Source organism: Pongo pygmaeus, chromosome 11 (assembly GCF_028885625.2).
Source record: "Pongo pygmaeus isolate AG05252 chromosome 11, NHGRI_mPonPyg2-v2.0_pri, whole genome shotgun sequence".
NCBI classification, from domain to species: Eukaryota; Metazoa; Chordata; class Mammalia; order Primates; family Hominidae; genus Pongo; species Pongo pygmaeus.
Window position 1 is genome coordinate 66,694,580 of NC_072384.2, and position 20,021 is coordinate 66,714,600.

The 20,021-nt window shown below is 37.4% G+C and overlaps 1 protein-coding gene across 1 annotated transcript in view; it reads left to right on the plus strand.

Annotated features, from left to right (window-relative positions):
* XIRP2 (xin actin binding repeat containing 2) overlaps nt 1–20,021 on the plus strand; it is a 368,902-nt gene that overhangs the window by 239,096 nt on the left and 109,785 nt on the right. Inside the window, exon 3 of the mRNA XM_054477382.2 lies at nt 11,332–11,485. Coding sequence (XP_054333357.1) covers nt 11,332–11,485 — 154 coding nt within the window. The remainder of the gene's footprint in view (nt 1–11,331; nt 11,486–20,021) is intronic.

Below are 20,021 nucleotides of genomic sequence, written 5' to 3' on the forward strand. Positions count from 1 at the left end.
CAGTGCAGTGGGGGAAAGATGTGTCAAAAGTGACTAGAGTACGAAGCAGAATGAAAAAGGTGTAAATGCTGGAGGAGCTCTGACATGGAGTGATTGTTTTTAGCTGGGGCATTTGGGGAAAGCTTCCTAAACCAAGTGTCACTTCGACCTCATGTGAAAGCAGTCGGAATTTCTATAGAGAATGGTGGCAAAGCGGGGCATTCAGAGGAGGTTTCTTTAGACAAACATGCGTAAACACTGGTGGAGAAGCAGAAAATGTATTCATTAAATGCTGCTGTGCCTTTGGGAATAGCCAGAAGGATGGCCCAGATCAGACTGGTGGAACCCAGGGGAGCCGTGTTGAAAGGTTCTAAGTGCCAATTTACTAAAAAGTCACTGGGAAACCAGGAAGCCCAGTTAACTCAGCTGCTAAACCTAATTTCTCAATACTTCGTCAAGCCTTGTTAAATGAGGGGGCAAGCCACATTGTTTCTCTTGACCCTTCTAAAGTGATGTGTGCTGTAGAATGTGATAATGTTGTGACAATCATTATAATTTCTCTATCTAGTTATTGTATTTGTCTATTTTTCTTGCTGCTGTTCCTGGATACTATGTCAATATAAAACATCATGAGACTTTTAAAAGTCAGCTCATCATTTATCAAGTGCCTGCCATGTAAAAGGCACAATGCTACAAGAGTTTTAGAGAAGAATAGGATACGTAGCTGTAAAGGAGTTGGTATTTTACCTCTCACTCATGCCATTCTAGCCTACATTATTTCAGTTTCTGGAATTGATAAATAAATTACAGTAGGGAAACAGGATGATGCAGAAGTTAAAAATATCAGCTTAGCATCAGACTGAAATAGGTCCACCACTGTCCTAAGTGTGTGGCCTTGGGCAAGTTACTTAAGCTCTCTAACATTAGTTTCTCCACTGTAAAATAGAGGTAGCTACCTCATTAGTATTATTAAATCTGTTTAATAAAAAGGATGTACTTAGAGCAAAGCACTTGGCACAAAGTAATATTCCAGGAATGTTGGCCTTTATGATTTCTTTAAGGACTACATTTCATTTTTCATATTTCTGAGTAGAAAAGTTAGAGTTACAGAAGCTGAACAATAGGAGATATGGTGAGTATAATATTTTCTGGTTATTTATTGTTACATAACAAACTACCTCCAAACTTTGGTAATTTAATGCAGTTTGTTTTAATCACTCGTGGTTCTATGGGTTGACTTAACTCAGCTGGGGAGCCTTACTTGGACTATCTCATGATGTTTTCATCTAACATGGGCCAGGGTTATAGTTATATGAAGTTATAGGACTGAATATCCGAGATAGGACTGAACATCCAATATCCTTCAGGCAGTTGATGCTTCTGTTGCCTGGGACATCAGTTGGGGCCGTAGAATGGAGCACCTACAAATGATCTCTCCAAGTGGTGTGAGCTTCTCAATGCATGGTGATGGCTTCTGAGAGGGAGCCTCCCAAAAATGAGTGTCCTGAGACAGGACACTCTGGCAGAAGCTGCAAGACTTCTTTCTTCACTCGCATATCTGGGTAGCTTGTGCTCTCCTCTCTCTCTCTCTCTCTCTCTCTCACTCTCTCTTTCTCTGCCACCTTGTTTTTTGAGGCCACGGTAGTCTCAGATATAATCACACTTCTAACACGGTAGCTGGCTTCCAAGAGGCAGGAAGCAAAACCTGCTGTGCCAGTGAAAGGCTAAGCCAAGACTGGAAAGGTTGGTCAAGCGCCATTTCTGCTGTGCTCCCTCAGAAAAGTTCCCACAAGATGAATGTTGATTCATGGAGGAGAAATAGCCTCACTTCTTGATGGGGGAGTGGAAGGTACATTGCACATGAGCATACAGATGAGGAAACTGTCCTATGAAAGTATTGTAAAAATTGCTAGGGGAGACATGGTTTGTCCTTATTTTTCTGATGAAAAGCCTAAGGCTAAAGATGTTATGAGGTAGACAAAGTAACTTCTGTTAAGTGGAAGAGCTCCACATTAAACTCTGGCTCCAAATTAGATCTTCTGGGAAAACTACCCTCTGCCTCTCCTCAAATAACTTGTCATTTGCTTTCTTCAGAGATGGGTAAAACCATGGGTGCTGACAGCAGTGATCTTCCCCCAGCCCCCATCCATCTACATATCCACAGCTATACCCTCATCTCCTGTGCCTGTGCCTTTAATCACATGTCCTGCTGTGAGCTTCACTGTCAGCATCAGAAAATGAGAATAGCACGTTCCCATAGGGTTGAAATGAAAATTCCGTGAGTATAATACGTGTAAAGTCCTTAACACCATGCCTGATATGTAATGAGCGTTCAATACTTTCTACCTATTATTGTTGTTATTACTATTCAAATTTTTTAGGGTAGTAATTTACATTGCCATCTCTTTCTCTTCATTATCAGTCTTTCCTAAGCCAACTCTCTTCTATGGGAATGGTTTTTACCTAGGCTACCTCCTAATTGCCCCAATTTGGGCATATTGGAGATATTTTTATTGCATTTTTTTCTTAAACTCCCTGCTGCATTTGAAATGCCCTACTTCCTTGGTATTCATGACTTTGCACTCTTCCTTGACTTCCTGTGTCAGCCACAAATAGTTGTGCAGGTTTAAAGCATCTCAAGGGCACACATCTAAGGGAAGGGGATGCACATGAAACATGAGGTAGAGTTGCGCATCTATCATGACGATTTTCCAGCAGATGGCAGTAACATGATCTGGTCTAATGAAATCAGTACATTGTGACAACCTTCTGACAGATAGAGAAAAGTGTTTTGAGGAGGCACCTTTTTCCAGCTTACAGAAATGCTCCATGCGGACTCATGGTGGCTGAACTTCTGACTGTTTCTCCTCTACTGCCTTCACCAGATAATCTTTGTTTGTCCCCCAAATGCCTGAGAGGTTTGTTTCACAGCTGTCTACACTTATTCTGCATGTTCTAATTCAATAATAATTGAGTCTTACTGTTGAGATTACCACCTTATTGCTGCTGAGCCCTAAATCTTTCACTCCAGCAGTGACTTCTTTGAATTTCAGATATCTCGCTGCCTGCTGGACATATTCACCTGGATGTCTTCAGGGAAAGCTCAAACTCAACGTGTCAAAAACTTAATTCACTTCCTGGCCCTCAAGAATGAAACTCCAGCGTCATTTTTAAAGCCAGATAACCCTGTTGTTCTGTATCAGTATTTTCATGGAAAAGTTCAGTTTCACTTTTATGCATGAAATTAACATAGGGAGGTACAGAGAAGTATATGCTTGTTGGGGTCCCCCTGGGGGTTCATCCAGAGGAGTGCTGCCCCAAAACTGAGGGCGTGGCTTGTGCTGGATTCCCCCAGTTTTCCTTCTAGATCAACTCATTCTTTGTGGTCAGTCTGGAAGGAAGCCCAAGATCAGCTTTCACTTCTCTGAGGCACACTTTCATTTGGGGAAGACATTCACACTGTTTTATCAATTTCATAAAGCCATCTCAATTAGAATATCTAGAAATTATGCTAGAATTCTTGCACTCGCTCACTACCTTTATCCTAAAAACTACTGCTTTGATGCCTAAATATTTGTAATGGATTCTCTTCCCTCTAATCCCCTTCTCACTATCCTAATGTAGGCTTTTTCTATCTCTCAATTGGAAATTTTAATAAATTCCTTACTACACTTACTACAGAAGATGTTACCATCTTATTCCATTGCAGTTGACCCTTGCGCAACCCAGGTCTGAACTGTGTGGTCCACTTACATGCAGGATTTTTTCAATAAGTAGTCAACACTCCACATTCACAGATTCCGTATCTGCAACCAAACATGCATGGAAAATATAGTGTTGGTGGGCTGGGAAACCCGTGAATATGGAAAGCTGACTTCATATCTACACGTTCCACAGGGCTCACTGTGAGACTTGAATGTGTATGGGTTTTGGTATCCGGGGTGGTCCTGGAGCCAATCCCCCCTTGGATATTGACAGGCAACTGTATGATCTGTTTTTCACACAGCTGACGGATATATCTATCTAAAGTACAAATCTAATCCCACCGCCCCCACTTAATTCACTTGGAAGAGTTCTTGTTACCTACAGGATCAAATTCAGGAAGCTTTCTCTGACCACATCTCCCCAGAATCCTCCATCTGTGTGTCCAGGACACCTACATTTCTTTATTATCACACTCTTTTTTTGTTACAACACTCACTTGATGTATCTTTCCCTGCCATTAGAGTAGGAGCTTCTTGAGGACCCAACTTGCATCTTAATCATTTTTGTAGTTATGGTGCCTAAAACATTTCTTGAGATAGATTAATTATTCAAAAATATTTTGAATGAATGAAAGATGAGTATAGAATATAATGATTGAAGGGGCTTCCTAGAGGAGACTGCACCACGTTAGGACATGAGGGAAGAAATATTTTTAATACATAGTGGGAGGAGGTACAGTCTTCCAGGAAAGGACTTCTGAAAAAAAAAATAATAAAAGTTCAAAGACCAGGTGGGACAGTAACACAGCAGAATTCATATAAGGTTTCTTGTCTTGTCTTTTATATTTTGGTAATTTTCCTTTATTTTTGTTCTTCTCTTTATGTCTGTATAAAACTTCTTTATGCTTCTATTAATATTTTTATTTCTCTAAAGGTAAGAACCCACTGAGTTTGGGAGTGTACATGAGCTAGCTCAGCATTTTAAATGTACACAAATCTAAATATTTTCTTTTATTATTTTATATTTTCCTGGTGACCTCTTCACTCATGGATCCACACTGAGAGGAAAATATACAAAGCAGTATGGCCACCTGCTTTCTTTTCAAGTGCCTGGTAAGATGTTCTTATTATTTTAGGGGACTCTACAGCTCCATGTCTCTTGTGAAATAGACACTGGGTTGTATTAAAGACTTGGCATTTTTCATTCTCACATCTTAAGAAATATTTTATCTTCTAAGATTATAATTATACATATGTTAAAGCAATAAATATATATAAATAAGAAAGAAAAATTATCCTGTAATCCCAGCACTTTGGGAGGCCGAGGCAAGTGGATCACCTAAGGTTGGGAATTCGAGAACAGCCTGAACAACATGGAGAAACCCTGTCTCTACCGAAAATACAAAATTAGCCAGGCATGGTGGTGCATGCCTGTAATCCCAGCTACTCAGGAAGCTGAGGCAGGAGAGTCACTTGAACCCGGGAGGCAGAGGTCGTGGTGAGTTGAGATCGCACCATTGCACTCCAGCCTGAGCAAGAGTGAAAAACTCGGTCTCAAAAAAAAAAAAGAGAGAAGAAAAGAAAGGAAAAATTATCTTACTCTCTTTCAAGTTTGTTTCCCCTATTTTCAATTGCTTTCCTCGTTTTGAAGAGTCACAAAACTAGTAAAGATAATAGACCTCATTGAGAGATTTTACTTATTTACATATTATTTAAGCCAGAGACTCCACCAGTGCCTCTGGAACTGCCTCTCCATAATCAGCAATGACTTCTCTACCCTCCACCTCTTCTCCAAATACTTCTGTCACCTTCTTGCTTTAACAGAAACATGGCCCTCCCCTGAAATCACCAGTGTCCCTGAATTGTCTCCATGTACCTGGAGACCATTCTGCCTAATCACTCCTCTCCTACTTTTTTTTAAAAAAAAAAAAACCCTGCTCATCTGAGACTCATTCAGTCAAGTGCACCTTCCCCACCAACCACCAACCATCATGACTGTTATTTATTAAATTCAATGGTTTCCCTCATTTACAAGGACGTTGATACACAACTTACAGCTTTTCTCTGCCTTCAAGTCCTTCCATTTTCCTGGGACACCATCACGGCCTCTGAGTTCCTACTCAGCTTAATAAATTTAATAAATTTAATTTAAATTTATTTAAATTAAATAAATTTAATAAATTTAATTTATTTAAATTTAATAAATTTAATAAATTTAATTTATTTATTAAATAAATTTAATAAATTTAATAAATTTAATAAATTTAATAAATTTCCCCCTACTCTAGCTTTCATTTTTTGGTCACAGCTGGATCCTAACAAGTTACCCTACTCCCTACAAACTAAAGCAAACATCTCAGTGGCTCCAGTCACCACTCCTTCCAATTTGCTTTGCCAAATATTCACACTAAAAGGGTTCTTGAGTTTCACCAAGATCTCCAGTCTGCCGACCCTTTGTCTGTCTTCCAATATACCCTTTCTTTTCTTTCTTTCCTTTTAATCCAACTTACATTGCACAGTGTATCATTTCAATTGCTCTGTTAGATCTCTTGATGGCAACCTAAATTTCCTGTACCTGGTCTCTGCCTGCCGTAACCCCACACTGCAATAGACATTTTATTTATATTTTTCCTCACAAAACTGCTCCCTGGCTGAAGTCAGCTATGTACTTTCTCATTGCCCAAACTAGAACTATGGTGAATTTTCTGACTTAGTAAGTAACTATGTAACTTAACAGGCCCTATTGGTAGCCCTGCAGAGTTAATATTACCAACTTCAAATGGGCCCCCAGTGCTGTACTGCCACAGTCATCTTTGTCTAGTCATCTCTTTTCCTCCATTCCCCCCAGCAATTAAGGTAAACTTTCTTCATTCTCTTCAGATACTCCTATGTTCATTAGACTTTGCGTCGTAACAGAGAAAATAGATAACTTCTGCCTGGGTTCTTATCTTCAAGCTACCAAGCATACAAATCACTTATATCTACATTAATTTGACCCTCCTTCCCCTCAGTGAGAACAGGAATGCTTTCTGTTATGCTACCTTCGGGCTATATTTCTATCCATGCTTTGGGTTCCACCCTCTTGCCCTTCTCAGGAATTTTCCTTCACTGATTGTTCGTGCTCTCTTCTATATAGTCAGCATCTCTATCTCATTAAATCATTTGAGTTAGCTTTTCAACATATGCGAAACTCTTCCATTAAAACAAACAAAACACATCTCTCTCAAGTTACTGCTCTATTCCTCCCATCCACATTAACATTGAAATGTTCAGTAAGTGACCTCCATTCATCATCTCTCTGTCACTCTCTCACCCACTTCAAATTGCCTTCCAACCTTTGTACTTCGAAGGAAGCAATTTTCTCAACTGTTAACATCCATGTTGCTCAACTCAAAAGATATATTTAAGTCCTCTTCAAATTAATACTTTCAATGCAAGTTCAATATTGTTAAACATGTTCTTTCCTTCTGATTTTTCTCCTCTGCCATACATTTAATGTTGGCATTTTTCAAGGCTTGGTTCTGGACTCACTCTCCATCACACTTTATATACTCTCCCCCTAAGCAAGTTCATTCAAGCCTGTTGTTTCAATTACCACGGAAGGCAGATGACTTAAATTAGTTGTTCAGTTTGGACCTCTCCACTAAGCTCCAGGGCTACACATCCAACTGCCTTTTGGACATCTTGCTACCCAACTCATGATCTATCATCTCCCTCAAACCAGCCTTTATCTGATATTTTGACATCATTTAATAGCATCACAATCCATTTTGTTGCGCATGCCATAGAGAAAAATTAAATTCTCTCCCATTCTCACTCCCTCTCTGTCTCATTCTCTCTCTCCCCTCCTCTCTCTATCTTTCTCAAACTTCTGATTCAATCCATGACCAAGCTTTGAAAGTTTTACCTCCTAAATATCTTTCAACTTGGTTCATTTCTGGCCATCTCCATCATCATTCTTTCTTTAAGATCATCATCACTTGCCTGCAGTACTGCTATACTAACTAACTGCTCCTTCCACATGTGTTGTAACCTTCTACTCTAACCCAGTCTGGAGTAGTGGCTCTTTACCAGCAGTGACTTTGCTCCCCACATGAGATTTTGCAATGTGTGAACACACTTTTAATAGTTTTGACTCCAGAGCTAGGGACAAATGCTCCTGGCATCTAGTGGGTAGAGACCAGGAAGGCTGTCACACATCCTACCATGCACAGAATAAGGCCCTAACAACAAAGAATTATCTGGTTCAAAATATTAACAGTGACAAGATTGAGAAATCCTGTTCTGGAGTTAGACTGCGCTTTTCACGTGGCAGACTTGATTATGTCATGTGTGCATGTGTATACACACACACACACACACACACACTTAAAAACATTCAGTAACTTCCCATTGAGCTAAGACAAAGCAAGTATGGTGCTGCAGGCCTTTGTGAGCTGCTCCCAGCCTGCCTCTGCAGGCCATCCAGCACCACATGTTTTCTTTCAGCCTCCCTGCTCCCACCTACTCTATCCTCTGTCCTCCCACCTACTCTATCCTCTGTCCTCCCTCCCAGTCCAGGACATTTGCACATATTGTCTTCACCTGGAAAGCTTTTCACGTGGTTAAGCCCCATTCATTCTTCAAATATCAGCTGAAGGTCGTTTCCCCCAGAGAACCCTATGCAGGGCTCTCTCTCACTGAGTTAATTCCCCCATTGAGACACTCAGCATTAGAGTTGCATGTTTAATACTTACTCCTGGGCTTCGTTACTATTTGCCTCCTTCACTAGACTGGAAGCCACAAAAGGTGAAAAATATTTCTTTATTTTATTTTAAATAAAATTATACCACCAGTAGTTGGTTGTTGAACATTAGGTGTTCAATGACTAAATTTCTTCCAAGAACATTTGAGAAAACTTAGTCCTAGAAATGGCAAGTGACTTAATCAAGGCCACAAAGCTAATTAGTAGCCAAGGGAGGGCTTGAATCCAACTCTCATTGTGAAATGCTGCATTTGTTCCTTCTAAACTGGTATTTTACACATTTGTTCAAGCTTGTAGATTTTTACTCAAAGTAAATCTTTTGTGGAAGCACAGTGTATAAAACAGATTACGAGAGATTAAAGCAGATCACTGCTTTGATTGGAGACAGCTCAATTCAGCCTCATCCAAGAAGCTCTTTTACATCTCTACACAACAGGCTCCTTACCCCTTGCCAGGCCCTGAAGAACTTGCCTCAGAATGGCTTTGATGTGATGACTAGGGCTTGAAAATAGGTCCACTACATTCACATGTGGATTGTTCCTTACTGCCTCTGTACAAGATGCACTCTTGATACTTGTGAATTCCAAAATGAGAATACCAATATAGTATAAGTTAATGTCATCACCAGCTGAAACTTAATCAAATCACACTTCCATGTAGGTGTATGAAACAGAAATTATTCCTTAATATCGTCAGTCTGAGTCCATGGACCATATTCAGTATTCCACCTTTTACCAAAACATAAATTTTCCTAACAAAAATCACAACTTTGTAGGCATCTACACCTTCTATTTATCTCATCTTGTTTTTGCCAATGCTAGCAGTTGGATTAAATTGCTGAAACAAAACAAGCAAACACACTGCGTTCATGTCATAGCAGTCACCTTCCAGGACAGTGGAGAGGACATCAGAATGAACTGAGATAAGGATGTTATACTCGTGCCACATGTCATGGCATGTCTGACACTGTGTCTCAACAGCACGATACCTCACTACAAGTTATGAACATATGGATTTTTTGTAATAGTTGGAAACACATGTTAAAGGCAATGCCCTAAAGAAATGACAAGTTCTTTTTCTCTATTTTTCTCCTGCAATTGTTTTTAGCTTCAGTTAAAGTTCACTCTAATGAAGACAGCATACATCATATATTTTGGGAGTATCCAAAGATGATATGATTACCAGATAACAATATTTCTGGTGATTTTATATATATGTGTGTATATGTGTATATACACACATTTGTAATAAATGTATGTACACACATATACATAGTGAATATATTCATATATATGAATATATACTCATGTTTATTCTTGTGTATATGTATATTATATATTTGTGTGAATATATATCTTCATATATACTTGTTATGTACATGTGATATATGTATATATATATTTACATGTGTGTATATATTATATATAAATTGAAAAGCTTTTCTTTTCTAACCATAGCAAAGACATAGAAAATGTATCTACTCTAAGAAATGTTTCGAAGCTTTTAGCTGTCTCTCAAACTTGACTCACTCATGTCTGTGTACTTAAGAGGTAACAAAAGTGAAAAACAATTACTGACATCATCATCTGAATGGCTGTTTAGAAAAATACAATAGTGCCTTCTTATCCATGGGGGTCATGTTACAAGGTCCCTAGTGGATGCCTAAAACCACATATAGTACTGAACCCTATGTATACTCTGTCTTTTCCTAAATGTATGTATACCTATAATAAAGTTTAACTTTTAAATTTAGCACAGAGATTCACAACAATAACTAAAAATAAAATAGACTAACTAAAACACTATGCTGTAATAAAAGTTAAATAAGAGTGATTTGACCACAAGCACTGCAATACTATGATAGTCCATCTGATAACCAAGACAGCTTCTAAGTGAATCATGGTGGGTAGTATGGACAAACAAACTGATGATTCATGTCCTGGGCAGATGGAGTGATCCTCAGAACAGCATGCAATTTAAAATTTATGAATGGTTTATTTCTGGAATTTTTCATTTCATATTGTGGACCGCAGGTAAATACAACTGCAGAAACCAAAACTACAGTTACAGGGAAGACTACTGTATAACCTCCTATATGAAAATCTTTAATTTATCTGTAGCTGTTGAAAACATTTTCAACATATTACTTGACATATTTAAAACTAGACTTTTGCTTCTTGAACTGTCTTGAGTCATTTACTTACTTTTTGCAATGTTTTTATTCAAAATATTTAGTCTACTTGGCTTGGTTTGTTTTATTTGATTACATTACTGGGCCTATACAATAGGGAATGCTGGACTTTCTATGTTGGAAATATCCTTTATACTTCCTTTCTTTGGGAATCTTTTATCTCTTCACCTTTAAGTTACTATCTAAAGAAGTAATTTCATAATCTTTATGAATTGAAAAACTACTCACTGTATGCTGGCTGAATGGGTTTGTAATTTGGGAACTCTATAATTGCTAAGGTTATCATTACAGGGTGAACATGACTTTAAACTCATTTCCTTCTGTCTTCAGCATATAATGTTTTTACATTGCTATTTTTTGAAAGTCTCTCATCAACATTTCTCAGGCCTAGAAAGTTGCATCCATTAACATATATTATGTTGTATTGTGACCCTTATTTCCACTCTCTGTCTTTCATGAGAGAAAAAACACACGCACATGAAAGGAAGGCTAATTCAGAAGTGGAACCAGTGGCAGAAAAGTAAACTAAGCGTTCAGATATATGTTTGCAGTTCTTGGCAAAGTTATCAAAATTTTACCCGAAGCATATTGAAAACATCACTCATGACAGAAACTCCCTCCCTCTTTCATTCCTGCCTTCTAACCCCCCTAAAAAACACATCTGTTTCCTATTGATAGCTTTTAACATACAACCCTTTAATGTCTTCTAACAGGAAGTGGAAATTGAGCGAAGTTTGTGCTCGCCAGCCTTTAAGAGTCACCCTGGGAGCCAGCCGGAGGATTCTGTGAAAGATTCAGACAAGAAAGGCGAGGAAACATCTTTTGACAAGATGTCACCTGAAAGTGGTCACAGCCGCATCTTTGAAGGTTAGCATAACATTTTGATATGCTTTCTTGACATCATACCTTGTACAACATGAGTGGTTAATAAATAAAATATATGAGGGGTTTGTTTAAAAATTAGTAAGGAAAATAATGACTGCATATAGTTTAGGAAATACAATTTAGGAAAAATAGAGGTATTTATAAATGCTTCTATCCTTATTATATTTTAATTAGATTTTTAAAACTAAAGAGAATATATTTTAATTGACTATAAACCAGTACAACAAGCATTTTCAGTATTAGAGGTTTGAAACAATGCACTTGACCATAATCTGACTTTTCCTTTTGTGAAAATAAAAGGAAAACATACTTGTCTTTCTGTCTGTGGGTAATAAAAGAATAAACTAGGAGTAACTATCAGTAGCAAAATAAAAAAATAAATAAGATGCCTTAAGCATCTCCTTTTCAGACAATTAAACTAAACTTGCATAATGAATTTGGAATACAAAGTGACATAAGAGTGTTACATTTTAGACAGAACCTCATAAATTTGGTTAATGCTTTGCAAATATCATTAAAAAGTTAATAGCTCATATGTTCGAAATCACACTATTAATATGATTTTCAACAATGACAGACATGAAAAATATAAATAATTTATTGGAAAATACAGATCTTATTTATCATTTCTGATTAGGCACATTCTGGATTTTTCCTCTTTAGCCAAGTAATGTCTATTGTAGTATTTGTGGTGTTTGTTAAAGATCATAATTAATACAAATTTTAAGATATCATTTGGAATTTTTGTAGCAAATTGTCAAGTCACCAGTCCACGTGAGCAATGTGGAAAGTCTTTGGAATATTACAGTTCACAATTTGGGAAAGCAAATGGTATTCTGCTTTAAAACTTTGTTGTTGAAAGTGCTGTTTGCGAATCAGCACGTCAGCATCACCTGGAGGCTTATTAGAAATGCAGAACCTTCGGCCTCACATCAGTTCTACTAAATCAGAATCTGCGCTGTAAGATGATCCTCAGATGATTCACATGCACATTAAAGTTTGAGAAGCTGTACACTGTGACAGAATAGACTGATCTTCAGGGGAATTTACATATGGTTTAGCCCATTCTGATTCCGTTTGGTTTAAGGACGTAATTTGGAGTGGGAGGCAGGTGTAGGAACAGTCAAAGGGAGTTTGCTAATGATGGACTGGGCATGGATTCCTAAATACATGTAAATTGAGATTTCAATCTCTTTTTCACTTTCAATTCGTTTTGGTATGCCCAATTAATATCCTAATATGATTAGTATCAGTCTTGAGGAATTTACTCCACATATTTCTGGCCTGTGATTAAACTTTATGTGCACTTGGCTGAATGCAAAAGAATTAGTTTAGCAGAGGCCAAGAAAATAGAAGCTTTAAGGAATGATTTATATTCTGATGATGCTTGCCTGTGGAGAGCTTAGCATAGGGAGGCAAAAATGAGTTTGGCAAACTGATCGAAGTTTCACGAGATAATTAACTCCACTCATCACATCTTACTTCTCATCTGTGTTTTCTTTGATTTCCATGCAAAGGTTTTCAAAGGCCTCTTTATGTTAAAAGCTTAGAAAAGGTATTCTGGAGTGTAACCACTATTTACTGTCAAGATACGACTTAAATTTAAAAGTAACCTCAAATACACATTTCCAGGTACATTGACAATAACAAGAAGTAAACTTCCAAACACAAGGTGGGAAAATTGCATCTGCAAGGTGGATGAACGTAGCAGCAATTTTAATTTCATTTTATCTGTATATTGCACAAGAACTCTAATTCCTACATATCAATACATTTAAAAGAAACAAAATTCTTTCATTATGGGATCCTTTTCGTTCTTTCATGGGGCCCCAAATGTCTATCTCTGTTGGGACAAGAACAAACTATTTTAATACTTAATTTAGTTAACTTGGACAGCATGCAAGTTAAACTGGACAAAATCTACAAACCAAGAGCATTTTGATATTGCTGTTTTGCTGTAGAGATTTATTTTATTCCAAAAAGATAAACACATGTTTCTAACTAAAGTGTGATAACTGAAAGATTTCAGAGATTATACAATTATATGAGTGACTGTGACAGCCTTATATATTAAACATCTTAACTAGCCATAAGAGTTTCATATTGAGGCAGTATTTATTTGTAGTAATATGAAAAACAGTAGATTTTTAAAATTACACTTATAATAGATAATTTAAGTGCAGCTATCTAATATCCTGCATATTTAAAATTTAGTAAACAGTGTGAATTGATAACTCCGTTCCAGGACTGAGGACTAGCAATGCCTATCAGATTAGTTCCACTCCAATATCCTCAATGGCAGGACCAGAACAGCACAGAAAGGTGCTATGATTTTCCCCAGACTTTCTTTTTATGCCTGATGATCCACTCCCAGGTTCCCAGTTTGTGGACAATTGCTCTCATCACCTCTATTTTATTTGCTCCATTTCCTCATTTATGTATTGGCGTCAAATAAACCACAGTGCTCCAGAGCGCATGTTGGTGCATTCCATTCACATTTTCTTGGAGATACACTCTAACAGTTGTTAAAATGATTCTAGGAAGACTTAGATCATATGTCATTAAATGTCAAGCATAGCAAATCCATAATTTGACAAATTTGGGTAATTTGATAATAGATGGGATGTGAAAGAAAACAAATCAATCAGTGGAAATGATTTGATTAATTGTATTATACTAATATAAAAATCTGATTTGTTGGGCTGGGCATGGTGACTCATGCCTGTAATCCCAGCGTTTTGGGAGGCCAAGGTGGGCGAATCACCCAGGGTCAGGAGTTTGAGACCACCCCTGACCAACATGGTGAAACCGCATCTCTACTAAAAATACAAAAATTAGCTGGGCATGATAGTGGGTGCCTGTAATCCCAGCTACTCGGGAGGCTGAGTCAGAAGAATCACTTGAACCTGGCAGGTGGAGGCTTCAGTGAGCCAAGATGGCACCACTGCACTGCAGGCTGGGCAACAGAGCGAGACTCCATCTCAAAAAAAATATATGTATACATATATATATATATATATATATATATATATATATATATGATTTGCTGAATTTCTTTTAGATATTTTAAGACCAGTAAGTTAGAAAGTGAATACTGGAAGTCTTAGGTACTGGCGTTTGATCTACATGTATGTAGAATTGAAAAATCTACTCTTCCTGCTGAAAAACTCTGGATCAAGGAATGCTTCAAATACCAGAACTGAATGGGTCATGTTCATCAACTTTATATGACTTGGGATTTTTTAATATGACAATTGCCTGCTCTTCACTTTTATTCCCTAACTCATAATTTTAATTTTAATCTTCTAAGTCATCAACATGTAAAATGCCAAAAGATAAAATATATATTCAAAGTCACTTTTTCAAGGCTTTTGCAATAAACCTTGGAAATTACCTGCTGTATTTCTCTTTTTATTCTGCTCCATTAAAACTAAATTCATTCTTTATTCTTATAATGGCCATTCATCTCCTCTGACGGGTTTTACAAAACAAACTGAGACTTCTGTTCTTTCAGTTTTCTACTGCTCTTTACGTGAGGGGATCATTCCAGTCATTAATGTTTCTAAAATACTGTAGTATCTATATGTATTTGTGTGATTGTCACTTACATATCTTATTTTTTGTTTAAAATCAGACATTTTAGAGTAATGATGTCCAATAGAAACTTCTGTGATAATGATAATAGAAGTGTCCTATATCTGTGCGGTCCAATATGGTAACCACTAGCCACATGTAACTATTATGCAATTAAAAAGTAGCTAGTGCAACTGACCAACATAATTGCTAATTTCATTGAATTTTAAGTAATGTACATGTAAATCGTCATTATATTAGAAGCTGACATTTGTCCAATGAGCTGTCTACCCTTTTCATAAGAGTTGATCCAGATGCTAATTATTCATTTTAAGTTATCCTCTACCTGCTAATTTACCTTTATTAAAATGTATGTGGATAAGGAGAAAGAGAATTCATGTCAGCAAAATAGATAAAAGGCAAATAGCGATAATTCACATATTAAAAAGTTGCCTTCGAGAACTAGGGATGATCTCCTCTGTTTAGCATTTTCTAGTGATAAAATTAAGAAAAATATAATTTCAACTGTGCTCCCTTTTCAATGTGCTGATAAAGCAATAGTTTTATCATAGAAACAGAAATACAACTGTGAGGCTTTGCTCTTTTTTTTTCCATAACATCTTTTCTAGAGCTTAATTGTCTTGGAAATATGAATCCTCTCAGGTCAGAAGCAAACCTTTGTCTAAATACCTAAGATTAACAAAGTTAAATAAAATGGTGCAACAGGCTACTTTAAAATTAACAGCACCATTTCTTTAATAAAACAGGGCTTCTTTGGAAACTTCTGAGTAAATCAGACATTTAGTCACAGAGTAGTTCCAGCTAACACCATCGACACCATTTGTTTTGCTGTGACTGCACTGTCCCCTCTAACGAGACTCAGAGGACAGGCTTTTAGAACTGGTCTCTGGATACACGATGGTGGACCCAGGACTCCCAGCACTGGCTTCTGCTTCCGGACTTGCTTCCCTACCTACTCTACCTTATTTCATGCCCCAAATAGTGTTATTTTAGTTCATATAGGAGACATTTCATTAGGAAAAATATTGTCAGTGGATCACCATCTAAAACAATTCTGTGGTGAATGGCCTTTGGAAAATAAAGAATCCGTTTTTTATATCAGTAATCATCTCTAATTGACCTGCTTACCCAATTAGGTGTTTCTCTTTCTTAAAGTCAGGTCCACCTGCAGATTTTTGATGACTCCCACATGTTCCTTTTAGTCACTATTATAGTCAGTGAGTCAAAACACATTCCAGAGTTAAGTCATGGCCCAGTAGGAAGGGGCAGCTGGGAGTTTGCTATTCTGAGGAATATGTAATGAAAGGTCTATTCATGAGGTCGTTCATGTGGTAACTATAAATCAGCACCTTGGAATGCTGGAAAATTTCCAAAATCCCAGGAACTCATTTTGAGCTTGCACATGGTCATATTTAATTTTAAAACATGAGGCCATCAAAGAAAGATAACAACAAATTTAAGTATACCTTTAAAAAATCATTCATTCACTTTACTACCCTGAAATTGGAAAAAAACAAATATTATTTTTAATATTCTGATTGTAGAATGTCAGAAATCTGTACATATTTCTACCAAATATTTTTGATGTGCTGTTTTCATTTGCCCATTCATCTGTTCATTCATCAATCAAATATGTATTGAGTGCCTTTTTGTGCCAGGTACTATTCTAGGTGCTTGGAGACATCAATGAATGAAAGACAAAAAGAAAAAGAAAAAATCCTGCCCATGGAGCATATTTTCTAACAGGAGATACATACATTGGATGATAAAATAATGAAGAAGTAAATGATATATCAGAAGACAGCAAGTGCTATAGAAAACATAGGCCAGGATAGAGGGAATGGTGCATGATGGGAATTCCTAATTTTAAGTACGATGGTGAGAATCAGCCACATGGGAAGGTGACATTTAAACAAAGACTTGAATAAGTAAATATTCTCAGTGCTTTGGGAGGCCGAAGAAGGAGGATTGCTTGAGGTCAAGAGTTCAAGATCAGCTTGGGCAACACAGCAACACTCCATCTCTACAAAAAATAAAAAATTAGCTGGGCTTGCAGCACACACCTGTGGACCCAGCTATCAGGGAGGCTAAGGCAGGAGGATCCCTTGAGACCTGGAGTTCAAGGTTATAGTTAGCTAAGATCAAGCCACTGCACTCCAGCCTGGGTGACAGAGCAAGACCCTGTCTCAAAAATAAAATATAAAAAAGAAAATACACATAGTTATATTTTGTTAAAGGCAAATGTATCTCCTAAGATTTGAGGCAGAATACTCTCTGAATGATCCCAGGCCCCCTAATTGGAGCAACTATATTGCTGGTTTTTTGCAGTCACTTGAAGATAGAGGAAACATACCACAGTAAAATCCTCATATCTTGACACTGTCACCAATGGGAAGTGTGTGGAACCACCCTTACCCTGGTTAATCCATCTGCACCTTGTGGATTTCTGGTATTGTTCTATTCTGTTCTACAGGGAATAGGCCAAGAAAGGAGAGCAGAGGGCAAAAAGTTCAGGTAGAACCACAGGGCTGACTGAAGGCTTGGAGCCCACACATGAGAGCCAAACCAGGAATTAGTTATTATAAGAAAGGTACAGTCCGGGTGTGATGGCTCACACCTGTAATCCCAAAACTTTGGGAGGCTGAGGTGGGCAGATCATGAGGTCAGGAGTTTGAGACCAGCCTGGCCAACATGGTGAAACCCCGTCTCTACTAAAAATACAAAAATTAGCTTGGCGTAGTGGCGTGCACCTGTCATCCCAGCTACTCGGGAGGCTGAGGCAAGAGAATGGCTTGAATCTGGGAGGTGGAGGTTGCAGTGAGCTGAGATCATGCCACTGCACTCCAGCCTGACAACAGAGCAAGGCTCCGTCACACACACACACACACACACACACACACACACACACACACAAAAGAGAGAGAGAAAGAGAAAGAAAGGTACATGGGATTTGTGTTACCTAATGGGTTTGAAATTAGAATGTCAGTACAAAGCTGAAACACAAGAATCCCACTTCTTAAACTGAGTTCATGACTCCATGTATCTATTCAGGTTGGCATGGTTCATGTGACTGTCAATGTTCCAAAATAAAGATGATAGAAGTTCACAAGTGCAGAAGGTGCTATGCCAGAGAAGTTTGATGACAGGTATTGGTGATACAATCCTAGCAAGACTGAGTTTAAGAATAAAAAGCCCAGTCACTAAGGATTAGGGCATGGCTAAAAGAAACTCGGTGTTCTGGGGCAGTTATTTTGAAAAAGTAGAAAGAAGGAAAAGAAAGAGGAAGGGAGGGAGGGAAGGATGAAGGGAGAGAGAAAAAGATGGAGAGAGGAATGGAGGAACAAAGGCAGGAAGAGAAGTGGGAAAAATAAAGAAGTTTTATGAAGCTTTTGAGAAGTAGCTAGAATTCAGCTACTCATGAATTCTTTTTGGTATCACAGGCAAACACAGAATGGGAGCAGTAGTAAAATCCATAAATTCAGCAAATATTCACTGAACAGGTACTATGGACCTGCCCCTGTGCTTGGCACTGGGGATACAGGTATATGAAGACACAGCCCCTGCCCCTGAATAGCTTATAGTTTAAGAAAGGTGGCAGGTTCATAAACAAATGTCAACACAAGGAGATAACAGTGCTACAGTAAAAGATACAGGAAGCAACTACTTATGTCTGTGGGCCCACAGATGCTTCATAGAAATGCTGATTTTTTAAAGTGTTTGTGAAGCATGATTGGGAGTTGACCAGGAGAAGAAAGAAGGCATGTGTGAGAAGGAGCATTGGGAGAAAGGGTGGAAATTCCAAGTAGATCCAGCAAAACCATGAAGGGATACGGAAAGTAAGCAATTTGGAAGAAAATAGGGACACTTCCATATGTTTGATGCTTAACAGCTCATTTCAATTAATGTCTTTATAGCCCCTTGAGCTGGGGCCAGAGTGGGTGCTAGATTCTAAGCTCTGAGTGAAACAATTCCAGCTGAGGTTAATTAGACTCAGCTGCCAGGTTAGGAAGACAGGTTTGCATGAAAAGGAAAAACTTGGTTTTTCTACTTTCAGAAATATGCTCATTGACATATTTTAACAATTTTCGCCAATTAAAGGAGTGAAATATTTGGTGATTTTTCACCATCGTAAAAAAAAAAAAAAACACAATATTCTAGAGAAACCCTATATATTTCTAGATATTTCAGACACGGGGAATAGAAAAAAAGCCACTACATACATTAGCTAATTAGCAATGTTACTTTTTAAAATTCAATTTTCAAAATATTTAAAGTTTTTAATGTATTTTTATTTTCAAGAGTTAAGCCAAATACTTTTATTTAAAATGTCTATTTTCTCTACATTATTCATTATAGACATTTAATATTAGAAATACTTCACTATATGAAATAAAATTTAATTATAAATTTTTAACTTTTAAACCTAACATTTCCTTTTAATGTAGTTTCACATGCCCTTTAAAATATATAATATCCATAATGCAATATAAGAATAACTTAACTAATAAATGTGAAAACACAGATAATAATAACACATAAACTTTTCTCTTTGAGAAGTTACATTTACAAAGAGCCACGTGTTTCTATTTTTGGCTCTTTTTCTACAGCCATAAATATGGAGATAGGGCTAAAATAATGTTCTATGAATAAATTCTGCATGTCACTGTTATGATTCTTTATTTACAACTTCCTAACTGATGAAATAGTATATGAGGACTCATAAGAGTACATGTAGTCCTAGCCAGAGGGTCTCAGGAATTCTTGAAGAATACCACATAACTTTGTATTGGGTAAGACAAACAGCCAGTCATTCTATTTTTTGAAGATCATCTTTAAAAAAAAAATCAGATTTTGCCAAACACAATAGGAAACTCACTCTGTTAATAGTTTGTTTTGTTTAATATTTCAGCACTTAACATTCTAG